Source organism: Nycticebus coucang, chromosome 13 (assembly GCF_027406575.1).
Source record: "Nycticebus coucang isolate mNycCou1 chromosome 13, mNycCou1.pri, whole genome shotgun sequence".
Lineage (NCBI taxonomy): Eukaryota > Metazoa > Chordata > Mammalia > Primates > Lorisidae > Nycticebus > Nycticebus coucang.
The window spans coordinates 84,522,619-84,548,057 of record NC_069792.1 but is presented as its reverse complement, the minus strand read 5'-3'; the positions used below and the strand labels follow the sequence as shown (position 1 = coordinate 84,548,057).

At 38.5% G+C, this 25,439-nt stretch overlaps 1 protein-coding gene, 1 non-coding gene and 1 pseudogene across 4 annotated transcripts; 1 reads left to right on the top strand and 2 right to left on the bottom strand.

The window, feature by feature from the left end:
• The first annotated feature begins 645 nt into the window (after positions 1 to 645).
• On the top strand, positions 646 to 25,041 carry ZHX1 (zinc fingers and homeoboxes 1). 3 transcript variants are annotated; one of them, XM_053559377.1, is made up of 5 exons: positions 646 to 981; positions 1,788 to 1,930; positions 9,204 to 9,317; positions 17,555 to 20,405; positions 23,148 to 25,041. In XM_053559377.1, exon 4 carries the CDS (start codon positions 17,781 to 17,783, stop codon positions 20,400 to 20,402), a length of 2,622 nt encoding a protein of 873 aa, XP_053415352.1. In that variant the 5' UTR covers positions 646 to 981; positions 1,788 to 1,930; positions 9,204 to 9,317; positions 17,555 to 17,780; the 3' UTR covers positions 20,403 to 20,405; positions 23,148 to 25,041. The 3 variants fall into 3 exon arrangements, with proteins under 3 accessions (XP_053415352.1, XP_053415351.1, XP_053415353.1); XM_053559376.1 differs by lacking the exon at positions 1,788 to 1,930; XM_053559378.1 differs by lacking the exon at positions 1,788 to 1,930 and having other exon boundaries at positions 852 to 894.
• LOC128563869 (cell division cycle-associated protein 4-like) lies at positions 3,790 to 5,180 on the bottom strand (annotated as a pseudogene).
• On the bottom strand, positions 11,046 to 11,154 carry LOC128564110 (U6 spliceosomal RNA). Its single transcript, XR_008373991.1, has one exon. It is a non-coding gene; the product is annotated as a U6 spliceosomal RNA (small nuclear RNA).
• Positions 25,042 to 25,439: the final 398 nt, after the last annotated feature.

The window sequence follows — 25,439 nt, the reverse complement described above, 5'->3', positions numbered from 1 at the left end:
CCGAAATCCTGGGTCCTCAGCGGGCCCCAGCCGCAGGGTCCGGCAGTGGAGACCGCTGCTCGAAAAGAAAGCCCCGCAGAGAGCAAGTCACTCCTTAGGGCAGAGGCAGCGGAGGGTCCGTCTCACAGGGCGGTTCAAAGTGAGGTGGGACTGAACTTGTGGTGTCAAAGGGTGGAGACGCGGCTAGAGGTCGCGTGGGGACCCGAGGCAAGAAGGGGTGGCACTGCAGTCGACAAGAGGCGCGGCCACTTTGACAGAGGGCGGGGCCTCGGGCCCGAAAGGGCCAACCTCGGAAAAGCGGGAGCCCATTGACAGTGAGCGGGCTGTGCCGGGGCGGGGCTTGGGCTCTGCTGCCACCAGGGGATGGGGCGTGGCATGACAAGGGGCGTCTCAGTGGAGGAGTGCAGGCCCGGCCCTCAAGATCCTGCGGGGACATTAGGAAGGCGGAGCTGCCTTTTGGAATGGCCGGAGAGAAGACCGGGCTTCTGCAGACGGCGGGCGGAGCTATCTCTGGCTAGAGGCGGGGCCGTTTCGAGTGCGGAGAAGGCTGGCTTCCGCGGACGGGGCGGGGCTTCTGTTGACAGGGGGCGGGGCGGTTCCCTACCTCCGGCGGCGAGCCGTTTCTTGGGATAGAAGCTGAGTTGGACCCTAGTGGAACAGCTGGATCACGGCGTGGAGAGCCGGGCGCCGCGCGGGGTTGGGGGGGCGGAGGGCGCGCGCGCGGGAGGGCCCCGCCTCGGCCGGCTCTCTCCCCTCCTCCTCCACCCTCGGACGGCCGCTGAGCTCAGCCTCTCCTTACACCCCCACCCCCGGTCCTCACGTCCCGCGGGGGCCCCAGAGCTGCGGAGGCCCGTCTGCGGGCTCGCCAAGCTGTTCCGGGTTTAGGGTTCACAGGTCAGAGTTGACTCCCTGAAAAGTGCAGCCGGTTTGAAATGCAAGATGGCGGCGGCGGGGCGCTGAGAGGCGCGGCGGCCCCTGCAGGTAGAGGCGCGAGCCAGCTTAGCCACCAGCGAGCCCCGCATCCTGGGCTGCGGGTGGGAACCCCGGGCGCAGAGCTCGGCCAGCCGGGAAAGGCGGGCGGCGCGGGAGGAAGGCGGTTCCAGGGCAGAGACCACCGGGACTGAGCCGGCTCGCTGTCCCGGGTGGCGGGGTGGACCCAGCGCCAGGCGTCCGAGGGGGAGGGACGGGGCCTGCCTCGCCGCTGGTCAGTCGCCGCGGAGGGACGGACCCACAGCCTCCTTCGCACTCTCCGGGTTTCTGCAGCCGTGGACGGAGCTTGGAAGCCGGGAGGGAAAATCTCAGTCCCATCCCCCTTCTTGAGAGAGGACTGACTAATTTGGGATTGTTGAGGAGAGTGAAGACTGGGTCTCCTTGGGCTGGGGGCGACGCAGAGATGCAAGACCCCAGTAATGTGGGGAGTCCTAGGGGAAATCAGGAGCGCTGCCCTCCGGGGACGTGTGGCCACCTCGTGGGCACTCAGTCTTCCTGAGAGTAAGGAGAGATTCTCTTGTTGGAGCTGAGTGTACTGACTTTGGGTAGAGCCTCTCAAACCTTTTGGGGGGAAGTCTGTATTCCCAGTTCAGGGAAGGCTGCGCACCAATTTCTGGGCCAGGCTGTGTCTCCGCTTTGGGGAAGACTCAGAGTTGAGACCTTAAGAACTACATTATGATTTTAAGGAAGCTGTGAGATTTAGGGAGAAATTAATTAGAGAAGGTAGAAATGTGCTCTGTCCCTTTTGGCGGGGGGGTTAAGTTGAGGGGGAATGCTGACCCAGGGAATCCTCCAAGCCTTAGGGCATAAAGGGACAGATCTACTAATTCTTCCTGGAACCAAAAAAGACTAGAAAGATGTGAGAGGAACAGGGCCAAAGGGCAGGAAAGAAGAGCCCTAGCAGATGCCCTTTCCCTATGTATTTACACCAAAGTTGAAGGTAAGGGAACTTGTAATTCTTTGTTTTAATACCTCTTCCCACTTCTCCCCTGTGGGTAACAGTAAGGAAAGAGCATAACCCTGAAGAAGGAAAAGACTCTGATGGACGTACTTAGGTTAGTGAAGAGACTTAGGGCAGGGGAATTAGCAAAAGGGACTAGGAGTGATAGATGAGGAATATAAGGAAGAGATTGAGCGGAACCGGAATTCCACAGGGCTTTTCTGTCATTTCACCCCAGCTCTTTAAAAAGAGATACAAAGAGGCTCGGCTACTGCCGAGCTCACTGGTTGGGGCGCAGGCCACGTACACCGGGGTGGCGGGTTCGAACCCGGCCCGGGCCTGCTAAACGACAATGACAACTACAACAAAAAATAACCGGGCATTGTGGCGGGCGTCTTTAGTCCCAGCTATTTGAGAGGCTGAGGCAGGAGAATCGCTTAAGCCCAAGAGTTTGAAGTTGCTGTGAGCTGTGACACCTCTGCACTCTACCGAGGGCAACAAGTGAGACTCTGTCTCAAAAAAAAAAGACACAAAGAGCTAATCTTTGAGAGAAAAAGCTAAGGACAGACAGAGAAAATTTGTGATATGATTAGGTGGACAATCCACGTAATTTGAAAGGCAGAAGTGATTCTCTTGGAGATTAAAGCAATAGCAGAAAAGGGAAAAATCACAAGATTGGGGAGTAGACAGTGGTTCACCAGTAGGGAGGAAGAAGCAGTTTTCCCCGTAGGAATGGTGATTATTTGTTGAGTTAGGGTCTCCATGTTTGTGTGTATCTATACTTAAGTGCACCTGTGGATTGTTGCTGTTGGTCATTGTTTCTCAGTCTTTGTCTGAAAGCTTTGATTTGTGTTATATGGTGCTACGTGAATCTTTGTTTTTGAAAAATTATCCTGAAAAAGTCGTTTGTTTTTATGCTGGTAGTAAGGGTGAGCAGAAGTTGGTTCTATACCCATGGAATATTTCAATTTCTAAAGTAGCAATTCTGAATCCTGATTTTAAGCAAAAAAGAAAAATAGTAGCGCTGCCAATGGCAATAATGCGGAAACAGGACATAAAAGAAAAAGCTTTCATGAGTATTTTTTCCTTTAGTTTTTCTGTCCTTTCTCAAAGCATTTTAGGGTTAAGCAGACTAATTTTATGTAAAGTAAAATGTATCATCTTCAGTCCTTTTAATATAAAAAGTTAGCATTTCATTTGCCAATGAATAATCTTTTTGTTGAAGTACCTTTTCAAGTGCTTTATTTAACAATCAAGATTAAGATGCGGAAAAATAATTAAAGTAAGACTTGGGTAACCGATGATAGCAATGATTCAGAGATTTCTTGAACCATTCTTGTGTTTTCTTTTTTTAATCTTATTTAATTTAATTAAACCTCCAAAAAATGAAATACACCAACTGCAATGCAAGTGTTTTGCTATAAAAGTTTCTAATGTACCAGCAGAGAATGTTCATAGAAAAAATATACTTTTAAGAAAATAGCTGAAAAAAATCTAAAGAGGTAAAGTATTAAAAGTTTAAAAAATATCTCTTAAGGCGAAATACTGACCTAAAACATACAAAACTTAATTTTATATGTTTCAAAATTCACCTGTCTAAATTTAAATGAGGTTGATGCAGTTTGTGGCTCACTGTTCTATGTGGTGGCTGCAGCCAGGACACAAAAAGGGACGAGGGGCCAGGCTGTGGGGGATAGATATCAAGACTGGCCCCAGGTAGGAAGCCACTATGACCAGGCTGAGGCTTAGAGACCCCGCTGGCTGCAGGCCACATAGAACTTTCTTCTGCGGATCGAGTGCTCGGCATCCTCAGGTTGCAGACTGACCACGAGCACTGTGTGGCGGCTGTAGCCTCTGCCTCAGGTCTCTGCCAGGATCTCCACCACGTGGTCCAGCTCGCCCAGGTCAGACTTGCAGCTAGAGGGGCAGGGGTGAGGCAGCTGCTGGGACCAAGCCTTGGAGCCCATCACAGGGTCCCAGCTTGGCACCGCTCACCATCCCCGTGAGCACGGTGTCCAAGTCATAGTAGGAACTGTCCATGTCTGAGAACAACTCTTCCTCAGAGCCAGGGCTTCTGGTCTCCAGTGTTTCAAAGATCTGATCTAGTGACTTCTGAAAGTGCTTCCTCTATTTTCCCGAGGGCTGTCCATTTTCCAGACGCTGTCCTGAAGGTTCCTTGGCACCTGTGCTGAGGGGACTGCAGAAAGTTCAGGGCTTAGCACATGGCCATCTCCTACACCAGGAGCAGGGCACGCCCCTAATTGCTCCTGTGCTGCGTGGCACAGGATGTCTGTGGAGACCAGGTGGTCGAGGGGAGCCTGGCCTGTGCTCTGGGATGCAGCCACATGCACGTCCCATCCTGGGTCATCTCCTCCTGGATCTGCTGGACTGTGTTGGCTATGAGGACTGAGCGGCAGAGGTTGGGCTCCACCAGCATGTGGCAGAGCTGCAGCTTCACCAGAGATGTGTCTAGGAGTGACTGCCGCTGCAGGCTGTAGGAGGGGATGGCCATTCTTGTATTTTCAAAAGACCTTTATCGTCGTTAGTGGAAATGTTTTAAAGATACAGTTCAAGTATAAACTAGTGCAGAACTTAACATTTGGAACATCAGACATGTGTGCTGTTCTTTGGTTTCCCCAGTGTACATGTAGCTCTAGTTTTATACAGTATTCAGTTCTGAACAGATTAGGCTGGGTGAACCAGAGAGGCATTGATGCCAGATGGTTTGAAAATATGCTAAGGCTGAAAACATAAATGTGTTTGTGCTGGGGAAGACTTACTACTTATAGATTTCTTTGCTTTAGGGCTGAGCTTATAATTTCACTGGATTTGGAGGGTAGTTCACAAATTATGTAGCAGTTATTTCACTTTTGATCATACTTGTAAGGTCTTTTTTTTCAATAAATGTGAATAAAGTTTTACAATTACTTTAGGTGACACCCTCATTTTGGAAATTTTTCTTCCTTTTGTATTATATTCCACATTAAGACAAAGGAAATGTTATGATGTGTCATATATTTTCTTTTTATGTTAACTGAGCACTAAATGTGATATTTGAGACTTGGTTGTAAATTATGGCTTAATACTTAAGAGAAAGTACTTTTAAAATTATTAAAATGGGCCAGGCGTGGTGGCTCATGCCTATAGTCCTAGCATTCTGGGAGGCCAAGCAGCTGGATTGCTTGAGTTCACACATTTGAGACCAGCCCGAGCCAGAGTAAGACCTCGTCTCTAAAAATAAGAAGGTGTTGTCGTGGGCGCTTATAGTCTCAGCTACTCGGGAGCTGAGGTAAGAGAATCGCTTGACCCCAAGAGTTTGAGGTTGCTGTGAGCTGTGATGCCACGGCACTCTACCAAGGGTGATAAGGTGACTTTGTCTCAAAAAAATAAATAAATAAATAAAATAATTAAAATGGACCAGGTGCGGGTAGTTTACGCCTGTAATCACAAAACTCTGGGAGGCCAAGGCGGGTGGATTACTTGAGCTCAGGAGTTTGAGATCAGCCTGAGCAAAAGCGAGACCCCTCTCTGAAAAAAATAGCTGGGCATTGTGGCAAGCATCTGTAGTCCCAGCTACTTAGAGGCTGAGGCAAGAGGATCACTTGAGCCCCAGAGTTTGAGGTTGCTGTGAGTTATGATTCCAGAGCACTCTACCGAGGGTGACAAAAATAAATAAATTAATTAATAATAAAATAAAATTATTAAAATGATCACAAATGTATAAGAAAATAGTCCTATTATTTATGTTGTCACATTTTAGATTTGGGCCCAAAAGATTCCACTTACATTAATATTAACAATATTGAAAGTTCAGGGCTGTGCCTGTGGCTCAGTGGGTAGGGCGCCAGCCCCATATATCCAGGAGTTGGAGGTTGCTGTGAGCTATGATGCCACGACACTCTACTGAGGGCGATAAAGTGAGACTCTGTCTCTAAAAAAAAAAATACCTAAAGCTACTTTTTAATCTAATATCATAGTCAATGCAGTTATTTGGTGACTGTGTAATAGCCAGCATTACATGCTTTTTGAACTTAAAATCCTTTAAATAATCCTATGTAATTTCAAAAGTAAGTTATATTTCTTTGAAAAAACTGCGATACTAGCCTTTGAATAAGAGTCAATGTTTTTGTACTATTACTGACATACTTTATTGTGTCCTTGTTGCTCTGATGTATTTATAGTCAGGAATAACCAGATCTCCATAAATGAAGTTGCCGATTTAGATTACTAATACATTTGTGTTATGTTTTGGAGGTCTGTATTTTATATAGTTTATTTTTAAAATAGATATTAATATGTAAATTGTTATATAGTCACCAGGTTTTGGCTTAAAAGATGCTTAATTTTGGCATTTTATATAATTAGTATCCTCTAATGTATTTAAGAAACATTAATATATACTTTTGGCCTAAGCAAATAGATGAAATACTCTGGAAAAGAAGTATATATGTTTAAAACTTTCCAAAAGAAAAAAAGGAAGAAGAATATATGAACAGCTTAAAAATAACATGTATTCCAGGAAGTCCATTCAATAAATCATTTTTAATGCAGGATTTTTATTTTCAGTTTTTGATTTTAGATATTTAAATATCATATTATCGGAGCTTATCTTAACAAAATAAAAATATTAAGGTGGTAGTCAAATTATATATACATTTATCATTTTAAATAAAATAACTGTCATTACGTTTTGGTAATTTCATAGATTTTACATTTGATTTCTGACTCCTTTTTTTCCCTTTCCTAAAAGGCTTTTTTCTCCTTTTTTGATGGTTGCAAGAAATGAACAAATAGGAGGTTATGATATTTCTAAGCACTTCACTCATAATTATGTTTTTATTTTATCCTAAGTTTATTCCTTTATTCTCTTTTACAATCCAATATTGTCAAAAAGAAGTTTGTTATAACTTTGATGAGCATGGCCTGTATTTGGGAGTTGGGGGGCTGATGAGAAGGGAACAATTTCTCCTCCTTTTTTCCTTTCTATGATAAGATTATTTTTATCAAACATTTGTTAGTTCTATGAAATACCCCTTAAAATATGTCATACGATAATAAATCATTTTGAAGCTAAGGTCAGAGAAAGTGTGTGTGTTGGGGGGAGGGTTGAATCATGATTGATTACTGTCTACCTTTTAAACCTAGCTTGTTCCAGCATGATTTAATATGCTGAAAAGTATGAAATGACAAATAACATTTATTAGTTGATTATTACCTAGATTTTAAAAATTTTTACCATTTGTCAACATGTGGCAAATTTTGAAGACTTCCTTTGCTAACATTCATTGGGTTCTTACTAATTATCTTTTTTTTTGGTTCTTACTAATTATCAAGAAACAGTCTAAAAACTTTACATGTATTCTCTCAGTCCTTACAACAACCCTATTATGTACTATTATTAGCCTCATTTTATGCATGAGTGCATTGAGACACATATAGGCTAAGTTACTTGTCTAAAGCCACACAGCTAGTGAGTGACAGTGCTAAGTTTGAATGGGATCTGTTCCAGAACTTATGCTCTTAGACTTTATTTATAATCTATCTACAGTTAGAACAACTTGTTTGTTTTTATTATATATTGTATATGTTTGAGATAAAGTAATCCTAGTATCAGGACTGAAATAACATTAAGCAAATGTGATCTTAATTCATAAGTATTGAAGAGCTAGCTCATTTGTTGGTTCTAGTAGCCTTGAGCCTTTGCATGTCTTGGAAGCCCCTGTCAAGAGCCTTATTCAGCTGGGCGCCGTGGCTCATACCTGGGAGGCTGAGGTGGGTGGATTGCTTAAGCTCAGGAGTTGGAGACCAGCCCGAAGAACAGCGAGACCCTATCTCTGTTTTTCTATTCTTTTCTACTAAGAATAGAAAAACTGGCCAGGTTTGGTGGTGGCTGCCTGTAGTCATAGCTACTTGGGAGGCTGAGGCAAGGGGATGGCTTAGCCCAAGAGTTCAAAGTTGCTGTGAGCAATGATGATGCCACGGCCCTCTACCCAGGGCAACAGAGTGAGACTGTCTCAAAAAAAAGAATGGATTGAAATAGGTTACCAATTTCCTACAAATATTAATAATTCATTTTGGACAAGAACCTTCCCTCTTTGGCAGCTATTTCCTATCTTTTATAAGCGTCCACATCCTATAGATGAGTGGCTAAGGAGTAATTGATGAGGGAGATACCAGGAAATGAAGTTATAGAATCCCAGGCCACAGAGATAGCAGGATGGATGCCTCATTGAGCCTTTTAGGAAAATGCTCTTTTGCATTTCATGAAAATAGCATAATTATTCATCCTAAGCTGTAACTTAACATAGAAGTATTTTATTAGAGGACTAGTATGTTTCTGTTATTTTTAGACTTAAGAAGGTTCTTCGTAAACTTGTATGTAATAATAGCATTAATGAAAAAATAAGGTATTTGGGGAAATTAATTTTGCTTACTATTTATTGACTTAGCTAACAGAGTATCAGTGCTTAAAGAATAACAAGAAAAATTCTTTAACACTTCAAAGGCATTATTTACTGTCATTCTAACAAGGGAAGCAATTGCAGTTTTCATTAAATTTTTCTGGTTGGTTTAATTTTTCTGGGTTATATACTATGACAACATTTTTAGACATTAATCTGAATTTCCTGAGAATGACTTTCAATTTGTTTGATTACACAGTATTGATGCTTTATAATGCACTGATTGTAAAACCATTCAGTAGCTTTCCCGCTAAAGATATGTAGTTCAACACCAGTCATTCTGTTAGAAAATCACATGTTTTGGGGTAGAGTACCACTAGTTTATTTCAATTATTATTGGGGGCTTAAATTAATAATAATAATCTTCTCCCTTCCAATTAATACACAGTAAATTAGTATACCAATATCAGGTTTATATATAAACATATATACCTACTCCCATTTCTTAGTATACCTAAGTTGTCTTTTCATAACCTTTGTGTACTAATTTTAAAGAATTCCAAATTCCTACATGTCAACTTTCACTTCACAGACTGTGTATAGTCACATTTGGAGATTTTATTGAAAATGGTCTAAAAGTTACTTGGTTCAGTATAATATAAATAGAATTTTTTAATGGGTAGTTTTAAATTTTGTATCTTCTACCAGTGTTGAGTTTGGCATTTAGATGGCCCATTTAAAATTTTTATGAGAAAATAATTGTTTTTCAGAATTACATTTATTTTTTTTAAAGCCAAGGCATAAACTGTAAAATTTCCTAACTAAAGCTAATTCATACTTAGACTAATCAAATGATGTTACTTTTTTTGTAGGAGAAGACCTCTACTTTGGACCTATTGGTCAATGATGGCCTGAGCTCAACACCCCCTAAGTAGAAGGGACACCCTTCTGTTACAAAGAACAGAATGCTGAAGAAACTGTGGCAAGTATGTGTTTCATTGTCTTGATAACCAAATGTACTCACTTTGCATACTGTGATACAAAGTTTGGCTAAAGTTTTTAAAAGCTTTCCTTAAAAAGCAACAGATATATACTGAACACTTTTGATAAAAATACACTTTCAAAGTTTAAAAACCATAGGCATATTGACTGCTTTAATTTCAAAGGAAACAGCATCATACTTCCAGAATAAATCTTATGCAGTATAATTGATTTTTCAACTAATATTTGTTGAAATCTGCTGTTTGTGAGGCACTGTATCAGATGCTGTAATAACAGGTAAACAAAGGAACATCATGAGAGCAGGGACCTTTATTGTGGGAAAATTGATCTAGAATTTTACCATTTTTCTGCCTATGTCCAGAAAAATGCTTGAAGATTTGCAAGAAAAATTCCCAAAATTGTATCTTCAATATATAAGCTACTAATAATAGTTATTTATAATTATAAAAATTAAGATGTTCATTAAATGCTTTTATTTGGATCAACCATACCAATATTTGAATAGTTGAATGTATTTGTACATAATTGATCTTACATTTTGTTTATGTGACTGATTAATTGGCTTTTTTTTTTGAGACAGAGTTTCACTTTGTCGCCCCCTGGTAGAGTCGTGGCTTCACAGCTCACAGCAACCTCCAGCTCCTGGGCTTAGGCGATTCTCTTGCCTCAGTCTACTGAGTAGCTGGGACTACAGGCACTCACCACAATGCCCGGCTATTTTTTTTGTTGCAGTTTGGCCAGGTCCGGGTTCAAACCTGCCACCCTCGGTATATGGGGCTGGCGCCCTACTCACTGAGCCACAGGCACCGCCATGATTAATTGCCTTTAATAAGAAGCATTAGATTATATACTATGTTTGAAATATTTATAGTTTAGTAATTATTTATTCTAGATGATTCCAGACAATATTAAGAAAGATCCAAAACCATTAATACGGTAATTCACTTTCATTTTTAAAAATTTGATGGAGTTCTTACAAGTTGATATTATCAATACTAATTACTATTATTTTTCAAAGTATTTTTTAAAATCGAATCATTGTATTCTCGATAAAGTGGGTGACAGTTCACTTATTTTATAAATAGGGAAAATAATGAACAAATGAATGGTTTCTCAGGCTCTCACAGATTATCTCACTTGGAACTAAGAATAGCGTTCTTGTGTTAGACTACTGTGAAAGACTTAACACGCCTTCTTGAGAAAAGTAGGCAAAATCAGAAAATTAGTTTTGGATCATGTTCACAAACTACTAATGAGATAGGAGATTCATGATAGTGCTAGTTTATGTGTCACTCTCATTATATCGTGTACCTACCTACATGCCAACTGCGGGTGGAAGGTCCTAGACAGAGACCTTTCAAAAAGATATTTCACCCCTCAAATCTGGGCTCAGAGCTTGCCCGGAGAAATCTGTCCGTCGATTCTGCTTTTGATCCTTTTTTCCCCCCCGCAAAAATAAGCTTGTATAAAATCAGACACTTAACATTTTCAACATTTCATCAATAATTCAAACTTATCAATAATTCAAACTCACTGATATCTGAGAGTGCTTTGTATTTTGGAAGATTACCTAAACTTGTATTTAGGCATTTACATATTTACAACTCACGTAAATATAATTGAAGAACTACTCCAACTAACTTTGACATTCACAGAATTGTAGACATTTATAACACAGAAGTATCATAAATTTGTCTACAAATGTACTGTGCAAAAATATGGACTGCTTCATGACTTTGCATGTCATCCTTCTGCAGGAGCCATGCTAATTTTCTCTGATTATTCCAATTTTTTTAGTATATGTGCTGCTAAAGTGAGCACTCTTCTTTTAATCATTGAGGTTCACTTTATTGGGTGTAAAAAAACAGGTAGGGAGGATAGAGTTTTCCTGACCTTTCAGCCTAAATCTTTCTCAGCAGAGAGGTCCTCTGAAGTTAGAATATCTTTAGCCACAGTTTCTTTTTCTTTTTTTTTTTTTAGACAAGAGTTTCACTTTGTCCACCTGGGTAGAGTGCCGTGGCATTATAGCTTACTGTAACCTCAAACTCTTGGGCTCAAGTGATCCTTTTGCCTCAGCCTGGTAGCTGAGACTACAGGTACCCGCCACCATGCCTGGCTATTTTTAGAGACAGTGTCTTGCTCTTGCTCAAGCTGGTCTGGAATGCCTGAGCTCAAGTAGTCCACCCACTTCAGCCTCCCAGAGTGTTAGGATTACAGGCGTGAGCCCCTAGCTACAGTTTCTTAGATGCTTTCACTTTTATTATCACTTTCATTCCTGTCTCTGTATTCACTTTAAAACTTGACTTTTTATTGCTGTGAGATTTTTTTTGGGCAATTTTCTCAAGATTTATCTTTCAGGTAATGATCTAGGTTACCAATGATCTTTAAAAACATTTGTTGTGGATACCAATTTGGGTTGTAAAATACCTAATTTAATTTTTTTTTTTTAACAGAGTCTCACTTTGTCACCCTTAGTAGATGCTGTAGTGTCACAGCTCACAGCAACCTCCAGCTCTTGGAGTTAGGCGATTCTCTTGCCTCAGCCTCCCAAGTAGCTGGGACTACAGGCATCTGCCATAACACCCGGCCATTTTTTTGTTGCAGTTTGGCCAAGGCCAGGTTTGAACCCACCACCGTTGGTATATAGAGCTGGTGCCCCACTCACTGAGCCACAGGCAATGCCCCTAATTTAATTTTTTTAATAACTTGATTATTACTTCTAAATATATTTACATTTTAACTTTAAAAATGCCTTAAGGGTGTAAAAGCTACTTTTTTTTTTTTTTAACATGGTTAATACCCTTTGTTTTAATTTGAACTTGTTATTCTTTGTTTCCTACTATTTAGGCACTCGGTGGCTTTGTTAGATTTGCAACCTTTAGTTTGAATACAAACATGTAAAAATAGTATTTTCAGCTGGCTAAATAGAACTCTTGACTCAAAAAGAGAGACGTGAAATCAGAATACAAAGTCCTAAGAATTCTCAGGGTGTATATATGAAAATGCTGATTCCCCAGAATTCTCATTTGTGTGTGTTTTTGCTACTTAGCTAAGAACAGTTTCATTTAGTTGATGCTAGGTCAAAGCTAACATGATCCTAAAAAAATGTATCCTAAAGATACATTTAGTATCTTCTAAATGTTCTTACTTGACCCAGAATTTGTGTAAAAAACAGTCTGTTTTTATTCCCATAAAATCTTTACCAAAATCACATGGTTTTGTGGCAACTAGGCCAACATACTGTTATCTGTTAATCATTTAATTTGAAGTAAAAGACAGGCCAAAAACCCAAGTCTTCAGGGCAGTTATAGCTCTGATTAATTATAAAAAGTTTTAGAATTTTTTTAGTAGTAAGCACGGAATGTAAAACAGTCTACTAACTTCTTATAGTGTACTACATTGAGGACTTTTTAATCTTTTCAAAATGTAGTAGGATACCATTAATGTATAGTTTTCTCATGGAACAGAAAAGTAACTGTGCTAAGTACAAATTTACATTTGCTATCTTTGCAAGAACTATGCCCATTTCTCCTGAATTTTATTGCAGGAATAATATTTTAATCCTTTTATCTTCCTTAAGTAATCCACAAATTTTTATTATACTCTATTAACACTTAAACTAATCCATTAAAACAAACTTAGAAGTTAGTAAATGTTTGTTGAATATTCACTGCTATATTTTAATGACTAGAATGTTTTACACCTGAGAATGTTTTAATACTGTAATGACTAAGGTAATTTTTATTAGTAAGGATTTTACCATTAAAATTAATCTACTGAGGCTGGGCACACCTATAATCTTAGCACTCTGGTAGGTCAGGCAGATGTATAGCCTTAGCTCATCACCAGCCTGAGCAAGAGGGAGACCCCATCTCTACTGAAAATAGAAAAACTAGCTGGGCATAGTGGCAGGCACCTGTAGTCCCAGCTACTTGGGAGTCTGAGGCAAGAGGATTGTTGGAAGCCGGGATTTGAGGTTGCTGTGAGCTATGACACCATCACATCTACTCAGGGCGACAAAGTAAGACTCTGCCTCAACAAAAAAGGAAACAAAAAAAATTATTTTCGGCAAATACAGGGTGGACATAAAGTTCATGTGCAATATATAATAGTTTAACATAGTAAATTGCACATGAACTTTATGGATACCCTGTTTATTTAGATCCCAGTATGTACTTTGTTGGGCTATAGAAATATAGTGGAAAGCTAAGCAGACTTTCTGACCATAGAAAAAGAACTTTTATAAGAACTGCCAACATTTTTATGTCATGATGATATAAATTTTGCTTTTATTAAATGCATTTCTATAGAGAAACTTTGTTGTAATTATTTTGATGAGTGCAGAATCATGAGTTGACTGAAGAGCATTGTACCCTCAGGAGTAGAGCCAGCATACAGATACAGCTGTGAAAAATTGGCTTGACCAGATCTCTAGATTAAGGGTGATCTTGAGGGCTCTTAGAATCAATCGACTCTGAGAGTGTGAGCAGTAGTTCCAGAAACCGTCTGGAATATACCTGAATGCTTTACATACTGAGAAAGTCCGGCACCCCTAGAAAAATGTTTATGTATGTAGCACATTGTTGCCTTAAAAATAGCAAAGAAACTTTGTTTCCAACTTGAGACAAATGATTCTAGAACTATTCTAGCCTATTTATAACTGTAAGGCCTTGAAACTATTGCTTGTTGTATTTTATAATAAAGCAATATTTTAACAATATTAAAGAAAACTTGTAAATAGTGTACATAAAAACGTCACCCATAATCTCATATGAAAATTTCATTTTTTATATATTCTCATTTAGTCTTTGTTCACACATACATATTTCCTAACAGTTATTATAATGAACATGCAAATTTTGTTCTAATTTTTAAAAAACATCATAATAAATGGATCATTTTTTCATGTTCCTTAATTACTCTTTTGATTATCATTTTTAATGTCAGTATAACAATTAATTGATTTGATCACTTTTTTTACATGTTTCTCCTAAAAGATTAACTGAATGCAATTTTTTTAAGTAATTTTATATGCAGTGCTGGATGCATTTGGAGCATACTTTTTTTTATTGGCAGACTTAATTTTAATTGTTTTAATTGCAAGGATACATAGCTCCTCAGTTGTGCAACTAACCTCTTGGCTCCTTTTTACAGGCAAATAGTGTAAGCTTCCCCAACATTGATTTTAAGCCCTGTTTTTAGTTGACCTTCAAATAGAGGTTGTGATGCCTGTCAGCTAATGGTGCTTTTTGTACAGCCGTTTTCCTGTCCCAATGTGCTTTAATGACTGAGGGAGAGGAAATAGAAATTCTTTTTTTTTTATTGTTAAATCATAGCTGTGTACATTAGTGCAATCAAGGGGTACAGTGTGCGGGTTTCATATACAATCTGAAATATTCTCATCAAACTGTTCAACGTAGCCTTCATGGCATTTTCTTAGTTACTGTATGTAGGCATTTGTATTCTGCATTTAGTAAGTTTCGCCTGTACCCATTCTAAGATGCACCGTACATGTGGCCCCACCCATTACCCTCCCTCCTCCAAAAGGAAATAGAAATTCTTATCCAATATTTTTCCTTCTGCTTTTTCATTCAATTTTTGTGCCTGGTCGGTTGATTAAGTCATATTTTTTTAAAGAAAGAGTGAGAGTTTGTAATACTAAATAAATGGTATTTTTTCTTTCTTTGAAAGAATTTTTGAGGGACTGAAAATGGCATCAGTTAGGCACCTACTGTGTACTAGAGAGGGTAGAGGAAGCATTTTTACTTGTTCAGCCTCTGAGGTAGATAATACCATTCTACTTCCCCTAGGGAAGCTTTCTCTGCTTCATTTCTAGAAGCCTCCCGCAATGTACTTCTACAGTTGCTGACATTTCCTCTAATTTCATTGATCATAGTTATTCTTAGTAATTGTTTGCTGCCTGATTTCCTTGCTCCACTGCTAGTACCTGACAGACCGCAGTCGGTCTATCTTGGTCACCACTGCATCCTAAGTGCCTAACACAGTGCCTGGCACGTGCCTGACATTAAACAAATAGTTGTTGAATGAATTTGTTTAACTGAAGGATCTTGTTTCTAGAGATGAGAAAACTGAGGTTGAATGAGTAACTTTTCCAGTCACCTAACTACTAAGTTCTAGAGTTGACTCCAAAACCTGTGGTTTCCCCCTCTACTATAATGCCTGTGTGAATAACTACTCTGGGCCTGGATTTCTTCTTCCATAAAAATGGGGCAGTTTTACTAAGATGCTTGTTTTGTATAAAATATGACTTTGTAATTAGAACCCTAAGGATTCCTTTGTTTGCTCCTTGGGCTTTTTTTTAGACTATACATATTATGCAGAATTGAGCCCTTGGATCCAATTTTGAAGCTGTTTTGGGAATTCTCAGTTTCTCTTTAAAAATAGGTTAAATAATACACCCACCCTGATTTCATTAGGGAAATCATGGAGAACTTGAAGGTAGGTTGTAGTGAGCAGTTTTAGGAGTAAAGAGGAATGACTATTTCTCAAGTCTATGTGATTTGATATAGAAGTAACCAGAGGTTGAGGCAACTATAATAGCCGAGATAATCAGACTTTTAGTCTTTTGAATTACTGAAAAAAAAATTTTGAGACAGAGTCTTACTGTGTCACCCTTGGTAAAGCCGTGGCATCACAACTCATAGCTCACAGCAACCTCCAACTTTTGGGCTTAAGCAATTCTCTTGCCTCAGCCTCCCACGTAGCTGGGACTACAGGTGCCTGCCACAGTGCCTGGCTATTTTTTGTTTGTAGTTGTCATTGTTTGGCAGGCTGGATTCGAATTTGCCAGCTCTGGTGTATGTGGCTGGTGCCCTAGCTACTGAGCTACAAGCGCCAAGCCTACTGAATTTTTTTTTAAAAGCCTGTCTTTTAAGTAACTTACTTAATCTTAAGTAAATTGACAAGGTCAATGTTTTCAAAGGCAAAAGCATAATTTGGGGTGTGCATCACTAGATTATAACATAATGTATGAGTATTTTAGATTTTTCATGACTCTACCAAGAAGTATTTAAGCTTTTAAAAATTTGTTTACATCTGCTTAAATTCTTACTAGCCAATTTGAGTAGCGAATTAGTAGGAAGAGAAACAAAATTTGGTATTTTTGGTATTTTTATGCTAGATAAAATTAAAAGTAAGACATTTAATCCCCAAAACCGGAGAGCCAGACATCTAAATTATAGCAAGCTGTTATTTAAAAAAAAAAAAACAGAATGGGACATTGTATCCATAATAAGGAGACCACAAGTAAGGGTGGGGGCATGAGGACAGAAATGTAGCCTTACTCCCTCCCATGTGGTAAGTCCTAGACTAGAAAATGATCAGGGGAGGAGATGGGACCAAATGAAAGGAAAACAGTGATCTATAGGGCAGAGAGATCAAGTGCACAGACAAGTATGCTAGCTGAAGGGAGGGTTTAGCAAGGGTCTGAAGTATGGTGAGTGTCCCTGGAAGGGCAGTCATTTTTTGGTGAGCTAGGAAGGACACCAACAGCATAAAGAAATGAAGGAGAAAGAGGGCAGGAGAGAAGGCAGCAAAGTGAGGTTAGGCCAGGTTGTGAAGGGAATTAGATGTCTCTCAAGGAGTTTGTACTTTATCCCTCCGGGACTGGGGACCTGTACCAGGAGACTGATGTGATTAGATATGTTTTGTTAATTCTGGTAGCATTGTGGAAAATGATGAAGGAAAATGTTTCTGAAATTTTGATTGTTCATCCTGCATCTTTGCTATTTTTGCTCAGTAGAACATGCTTTAGGGCGAATAAGACAGACCAGTAGGAAGACAAGGACTTAAGTGGAGGATTGAACTTCTTGTACACTTCATGGCCCTCACTTTTTAGTGTCTGTGACTGCTCTCTATAGTTTTAAAGTTCCTTGTTTGTTGACACATTGTCATCTCACTTGATAATAGTGTGCTTGCCAAGGCAGACCCTTTCCCCCTTGCCTTCCAATGTGTAGCTGGCTAAAAAGTTCAGATAAACAAGCTTGGATCTGACCCACAAGTACAGTACATGACCTTCACTGAGTCTGCTTGGAGACATCTATTTTGATCTTTAGAGGACTTTTTTTTCTGATACTGGTCATATTTTAGATCTTTATAACTGAGCTATCCAGCAACTTCATAGAAGTAAAATATAACTATAATTTGTCTAAAAGATCAAAGTCACTCATTTTAAAACATTTTTAAATTTATTTTAATGTAGGTGATTGGAGTTGTGCTTCAAAAATTTCAGCAGTTCAACAGTATTTTATCTGCCAACAATAAGCTCTTTACTTGATTGCACAATGAGAAAGCTGCTAATGAGACTTGTCGAGCACAAAAATGGACTTGAAGAACCCAAAGCCATTGTTTCCATATGAAGAATACTGAACAGTTTTAAGCCTCAATGCTTTTTTAATTGCCACTGAGCTTTCCCCCATAACATCAGAATGGCAAGCAGGCGAAAGTCGACAACACCGTGCATGGTCCTTGCCAGTGAACAAGATCCAGACCTTGAGCTGATATCAGATTTGGACGAAGGCCCTCCTGTCCTAACGCCTGTAGAAAACACGAGAGCAGAGAGTATCTCAAGTGATGAAGAAGTTCACGAATCTGTGGATTCTGACAATCAGCAAAGTAAAAAAGTTGAAGGTGGCTATGAATGTAAATACTGTACTTTTCAAACTCCGGATCTAAATATGTTTACTTTTCATGTGGATTCAGAACATCCCAATGTAGTGCTAAATTCATCCTATGTTTGTGTCGAATGCAATTTTCTTACCAAAAGGTATGATGCACTTTCTGAGCATAATCTGAAATATCACCCAGGAGAAGAGAATTTTAAGTTGACTATGGTGAAACGTAACAACCAGACAATCTTTGAACAAACAATAAATGATTTGACTTTTGATGGTAGTTTTGTTAAAGAAGAGAATTCTGAGCAAGCAGAACCTACAGAAGTTTCTTCTTTGGGAATATCTATCAGTAAAACTCCTATCATGAAAATGATGAAAAACAAAGTAGAGAACAAACGGATTACAGTTCATCATAACTCAGCCGAGGAGGTTCCTGAAGAGAAGGAAAATGAAATCAAACAAGACCGTGAAGAAATTACAGAAAATCCCAGTTCTTCAGCTTCTGAATCTAATGCAAGTACTTCCATTGTAAACAGAATACATCCAAGTACTGCCAGCACGGTAGTGACCCCAACAGCGGTTCTTCCTGGGTTAGCACAGGTGATAACTGCTGTGTCAGCTCAGCAGAATTCTAATTTGATTCCCAAAGTCTTAATCCCTGTTAATAGCATTCCCACCTATAATGCTGCATTGGATAACAACCCCCTTTTACTTAACACCTACAACAAATTTCCTTATCCAACAATGTCAGAAATTACGGTTCTTTCTGCTCAAGCAAAATATACAGAGGAACAGATCAAGATATGGTTTTCAGCCCAACGTCTAAAACATGGTGTTAGTTGGACTCCCGAGGAAGTAGAGGAGGCAAGAAGAAAACAGTTCAATGGAACAGTGCATACCGTACCTCAGACCATAACTGTTATTCCTACACACATTTCTACAGGGAGCAATGGTTTACCATCTATTTTACAGACATGCCAAATAGTTGGTCAACCAGGTCTGGTTCTTACTCAAGTAGCTGGAACTAACACCTTACCAGTAACAGCACCTATAGCCTTGACGGTGGCAGGGGTTCCAAACCAAACAAATGTACAGAAAAGTCAGGCACCTGCTGCTCAGCCGGTGGCAGAAACAAAGCCAGCGCCAGCAGCAGTTCCAGCTTCTCACAACGTCAAACATGAAACTGCACTGGTAAACCCCGATTCATTTGGCATTCGCGCGAAAAAGACGAAAGAGCAACTGGCAGAATTAAAAGTTAGCTATCTTAAAAATCAGTTTCCCCATGATTCAGAAATCGTCAGACTTATGAAAATAACAGGCTTGACGAAAGGAGAGATTAAAAAGTGGTTTAGTGACACAAGGTACAACCAGAGAAATTCAAAGAGTAATCAGTGCTTGCATCTCAACAACGATTCCTCCACCACCATCATTATAGACTCCAGTGATGAAACCACAGACTCCCCAACAGTTGTTACTTCACAGCATAAGCAATCCTGGAACCCTTTTCCGGACTTTACTCCCCAAAAGTTTAAAGAGAAAACTGCAGAGCAGCTTCGCGTCCTTCAGGCAAGTTTCCTCAACAACTCTGTACTTACAGATGAAGAATTAAATAGGTTAAGAGCGCAAACCAAACTTACTAGAAGAGAAATCGATGCTTGGTTTACAGAGAAGAAGAAATCAAAAGCTTTAAAGGAAGAGAAAATGGAAATCGATGAAAGTAATGCAAGTAGTTCCAAAGAAGAAGCTGGGGAAACTCCGCCTGGGGATGAAGCTGGTGCACCTAAGGCAGGGAGTACAGGCAAGATCTGTAAAAAAACACCTGAGCAGCTGCACATGCTCAAAAGTGCATTTGTTCGAACACAGTGGCCATCACCAGAAGAGTATGACAAGTTGGCCAAAGAAAGCGGACTTGCCAGAACAGACATAGTGAGTTGGTTTGGAGATACCCGTTATGCTTGGAAAAATGGAAACTTGAAATGGTACTACTACTATCAAAGCGCCAATTCGGGTAGCATGAATGGTCTGTCTTCTCTTAGGAGAAGAGGGAGAGGGAGACCCAAGGGACGGGGAAGAGGAAGACCTCGGGGGCGGCCTAGAGGAAGCAAAAGAATTAACAACTGGGACAGGGGACCGTCACTCATTAAATTTAAAACTGGAACTGCAATACTTAAGGATTATTACCTGAAGCACAAATTTCTTAATGAGCAGGACCTTGATGAACTTGTTAACAAATCACACATGGGCTATGAGCAGGTCAGAGAGTGGTTTGCAGAAAGACAGAGAAGATCAGAGTTAGGGATAGAATTGTTTGAGGAAAATGAGGAGGAAGAGGAAGTTATTGACGACCAGGAAGAAGATGAAGAAGAAACAGATGATAGTGACACTTGGGAACCCCCACGACATGTGAAGCGGAAGCTTTCTAAATCAGATGACTGAAATGTAAGTTTCTGAGTGTATATTCACCAGCCACACATGTTTTGAGTGGTCACCTTGTTGTATGTCATCTTCACCCTTGATAGTTGTTTCTAAAGTAGGTTTTCTTTTCCCAGGAAGACCCTAGGTGTCACTAGTATAGGCAAGAGATACATTATTATCGTGAGTAGCTTGGTTATTTTGATCACTCTACTTAATACATAGAGTTTATTGTTGTTTTAATTATTTTTCATAGGAAACCTTTTTTACTTCTTTTGAGGGGAAGTTACCCATTCTCACAAACAAATATTAAAGATGATTGAAATGTACTTCTTGAAACCCTCCCTTCACTAAAACTTCATTTTTTGCCTATTTAAGAAAATAATTCAAGAGCAAAAACTAAAGGGGGAGGTGGAATATACCAAAGGCAAGACTTACGGGGTGAGGATTGCTCAGTTTAGGAAACTAGATGAAAATGGGTATCTTTTTTTCTTATTTATATTGCCCCCAAAACTTTAATAGGTTTTTAACTGGAGTTAAAAATGCTTTATGTATTCAGTTATTAATATATTTTTTATTAAAAATCAAAGGTCTGTTTTAGGCCATATATAAATTCATGTTTGCTTAGGTCGCATTTGTTTTTGAAAACTGTGATATAAGTTATTTCTGTCTTAGAGATTAAAAAGCTAGTAACAAATTTCATATTCAGTTAACTCAATTACCTAATATATCTTTTCATTCTTTGGTGTAAAACAAACTGGCTACTAGCACAGACATTGTATTTGGTTTAAAAATATCTCTGTAGGCGAGGCACAGTGGCTCATGCCTGTAATCCCAGCACTCTGGAAGGCCAAGGCAGGTGGATGCCTGAGCTCAGGAGTTTGAGACCAACCTGAGCTAGAGCAAGACCCCCATCTCTAAAAACAGCTAGGCATAGTGGCGGGCGCCTGTAGTTCCAGCTATCCGGGAGGCTAAGGAAGAGGATCTCTTGAACCCATGAGTTTGAGGTTGCTGTGAGCTATGATGTCATGGCACTCTACCAAGGGCGACAAAGTAAGACTCTGTCTTAAAAAGAAAAAAAATCTCTGTAGTTTTAGAAGTGTAAATAAATATGATTTAAATGTAGAAGATTTTGGCATGTTCCTTAAATCTTATGTAAAGTGGATTAATTGAAATTATACTGTAGTTGCAAATCAGATATCTGATTTGGAATTTGGACTTCAATTCTTAACGCTTGTGTAATTCAATAGCATGATTACTCTTTTCTATTCTCTGTTTTGGAATGTTTTCGGATAAAAGTACACTGCTCACTGCTTTGACTACAATGCAGTTGTCATGAGATGTTTGCGTACGTCTGTCAGTGATGCAGAGAGCATCTGGCTGTCAGAAATTACTGCAGTGTTTTCCACCTGTAAGGAAGGAAAGAGAGCATGAAGCCTCATTATCATTTTACAAAGGACCATTCTTATTCCGTTGTCTTTTGGCATCACTACCCCATCCTCTAATGTTATGCTTTCTTATTCTGTGCAGTTTTTCCTTAATTCCCCCGTGTCTTCTTCCTGGCTTTATTTATTTTAACAATTATTTATAGAGAGCTTAATATGTACAAGGCACTATTCTTACTGCTTAGCAATCCTTTTTCCAGGTTTTATTTTTATTAACATTTTTAGGACAGAAGAACAAGTGAAACTAAAAATGTATAATAACAAGCAGTGTAAATCTCCTCCCAGGATCTAGGGTATCATGTAGTAAGTCACAGGAAGTGAAGCAGTTTGGTGCAGCTCTATTCTGAAGTGCAGCCATCCATTTCCTAACATCAGAAGTCTTCCGGACAGGCTTTCTTCTGACCCAGATACATAAAATATTTTTAACAGGCATTTTTTTTTTTTTATTGCTAAACACAGAAATGTGCACTCAGCCAAGATTAAATCAGCAAATTCGTTGCTACAGTGAATTGTTGTTGTAACCTCCGCAGTGATTTTGTGGGGAGTTGCAATCCTCTAAAAATAATGTGAACTTTTTTGTATGGTTTACTTTGACCTTATTTTAAATTTGTGTGGAATGTTCCTAAGTTATGTATTAACACTGTAACTTAGACTAATTGTGGTCAGAAAATTCACATACAGCTACAGTTTTTTTTTTTAAATAGTATTTATGTTAGACATGATATGTACAGAAACACATGTGGTACATATAGAGGCATGCTTTGCTTTTAAAATACACAAAATTATAAAATACATTATCATATATCATTGGCTAAAAAAATAATTTTTCACTTGTAAGAGGGTTCACCACAAATTTCCTCAGTTATTTCTTCATTTAAATGTGGTTCAATTAACAAAAAAATAAGCTACCAAAACTTTCCCAAAATAGTTATTGCAGAAAGTGAGGTACATATATATTTTTTGCACATGGCAGCCTTGTGTATAAATAGAAAAAAATACAGGAGTTATTAGATTTCAGTTTATTATAAATACTGACAACGAATATATAATTCCTGCTAATAAATTTTGTATAAGTTATTACATAAAGGTGATAGATGTTTATAAACAAGTTGGCTTATGAAGAACATAGGTATACACACAACGTATGTGAGTCACACACATATTCGTTATATAAGAGGTATGTTACAAGTGATCTTTATTAATAAGAGAATACAGAAGATGTATTTTCATGACTAATTAATTTCATGTAATTTTTGTTTCTAAAGGTAACAAAAATTAAAATGTGCTTTACTTTAAATTTTCAGTCTTTTATTTTCTTTTATAGCTGCCTAAAACGTTGAAGGAGAACCTATTCTTCAACTCAAGATGTCTGATTTACTGTGAATGGGCCCAATCTTTGATGACACTGAAAACATTTTGGGGCTTACACACTCTCAAAAACAGGATCCAATACCCAAAAGAAATGGAACTTAATGTTGTGCCAAAGTTAAACTACTGCAGTTGGTGGAAGTTCTGCAATGTAAATAGAACACTAATTAAAAAACAACTTGTAAAAATTCCAATTTTAATACATTTTTATTCTAATTGATGCAGAGATACTGAATCTTAGACTTTCTGAGGGGGTTTAATGACCACTAGAGCTTGTCCTCATATTTTGTCCAGCTTAATACTCTGTGTCTAGTAAGATAGGCTTTATCGCCTCTACACTCTGATATGTGATTAAGCTTAGAACTTCGAGTGACCAAACATTTAAAGAGTAAAAATTGTTAGAAATGGGAATAAAAAACCAAACCTTGATTTATTTCTATGTCTTATCTACCAGGCCCTGCACTAAGATTAAAAGTTGTGCATGAGCTTATACAATTTTAAGTGTAAAAGCAGCCTATTGACACATGGTGGAACAGTAAGATTTTGTGGTATCACTGGCCCTTAATAATTGGATCTTTCATTTAAACACATTTATGGATACCACTATTTCTACTTGTAATTCTTCTGTTACTTTTCTCATTAGAAGCCAATTTGCTTTTTATTGAACTGACGAGAGTTAATATTGAAGAAGGAAAAGAAACTGGCATGAGAATTTGGATAGGATGAAACTCTGAAATAAATACTGCACCAAAAATGTGAAAAAGAATCATGTAGTAAATATATACTTAGTGTTTTCTTACAATCATGTGGAAATCAGAAATGTTTGTACAGGGGTCAGCTCAGAATTTTAAAGAATTATCTTTTGGTGAAATTCTACTTTGTATAACAATTTCAGTGAATAGAGAAAAAATTCTGAACTGACCATAATGAGTTAAAAGTTAACTTTGCACTTATAAATCATGGGAGCGTTAACTGTTAACTCTCGCCCTATCAGGAGACTGAAAGATCAGACTAACTTATAAACTTTGTAAAGACAGGTGCTGTTTATTCATGTTGAGAAGAACCCTTTCTTTTGAGACCATAGGACCATTTTTCAAAATGTGCTTTCTTCATAGAAGAACTATTTGGTTTAATTAGCTTTGGGTTTTAACATGTTTTTCTGAATGACCAGATGTAGTAGGCTTTGGCCAGTTTATTTTATCTAATATAATGAATAATAAACATAAGCTCTTGGTTAAATGTTAGCTAATGAAAATGTTATGAAAAAGCCTTGAATATGCATGCTGCTTTCATTTTTATAAACTTTTTATTTTTTAACTATAGCTTTATTAGTAATTCCAAAATGCTGCAATTTAGCTGATTTCTTCACTCAGACAGCTGGCTTTGTGGGTGGCTTTTTTCATACTACTGTTAACTTTTTTAAAAAAGAAGCAGTGTAAAGACTGTAATAACTGAATGCACTAAGCTGTTTTTTTCTTTTACACGTTTAAAAACTTCTTAAAGCACTCTGTATTATAATGATTAAATTGCTCCCTTTTTTAAACCATTGCTAATGTGGTCTGAGTTTTGTTTGACAATAATTTTAATGTTTTCAAAATTTGAAATGTCAAGTATTGAAAATAAAGTCTTGGAATATATTTATATTATGTTTCCCTTGCAATATATTAGTTCTGTATAGCTGTAAATAACCATTAATCCATTTCCGCCGTCTCTTTTATAGGCTTGATAAAATTCTGCTCTGATGTTTGCTAGCTTTTAAATATATTTATTTGACAGAGCAAAAGAACCTTCCTGTCCTTGTTGTGTCCTTGGATACAAAAATAAAAGCAGTGATTAGTAGTTTTCAGTGATTTTTTTTTTCCACTTTATTATCTGAGCCATTTTATTGTGGTAACATACCAGGGGTGCAAGAAAAATGTGTACATATTTTAAGAGATCTTGTTGGAAGTACAATCAATCATTCCCTCCCAAATTGCCGGTAAAATGGATGCGTGAGGCATGTCTAGGTGCACTTGACCAGTAACAGTATCTTCAATTCAACCTCAAAAAGTAATACGTAGGTAACATCTCTCAATATGTGTATACATTTTTGGCACCCTCTGTATATAACATATTTGCCATTATATCAGTGTTAAGTGTATAATTCAATGGTATTAATTATATTAACAGTGCTGTGCAACCATCACCACTGTTTCCAAAACTTTTTCCTCACCCCAAACAGAAACTTGCAACCATTAAGCAATAAGTC

What these genes read in the sequence shown, in the direction of transcription:
- ZHX1 (XM_053559376.1), top strand. Translation starts at nt 17,781, where the DNA reads ATGGCAAGCAGGCGAAAGTCGACAACACCGTGCATGGTCCTTGCCAGT.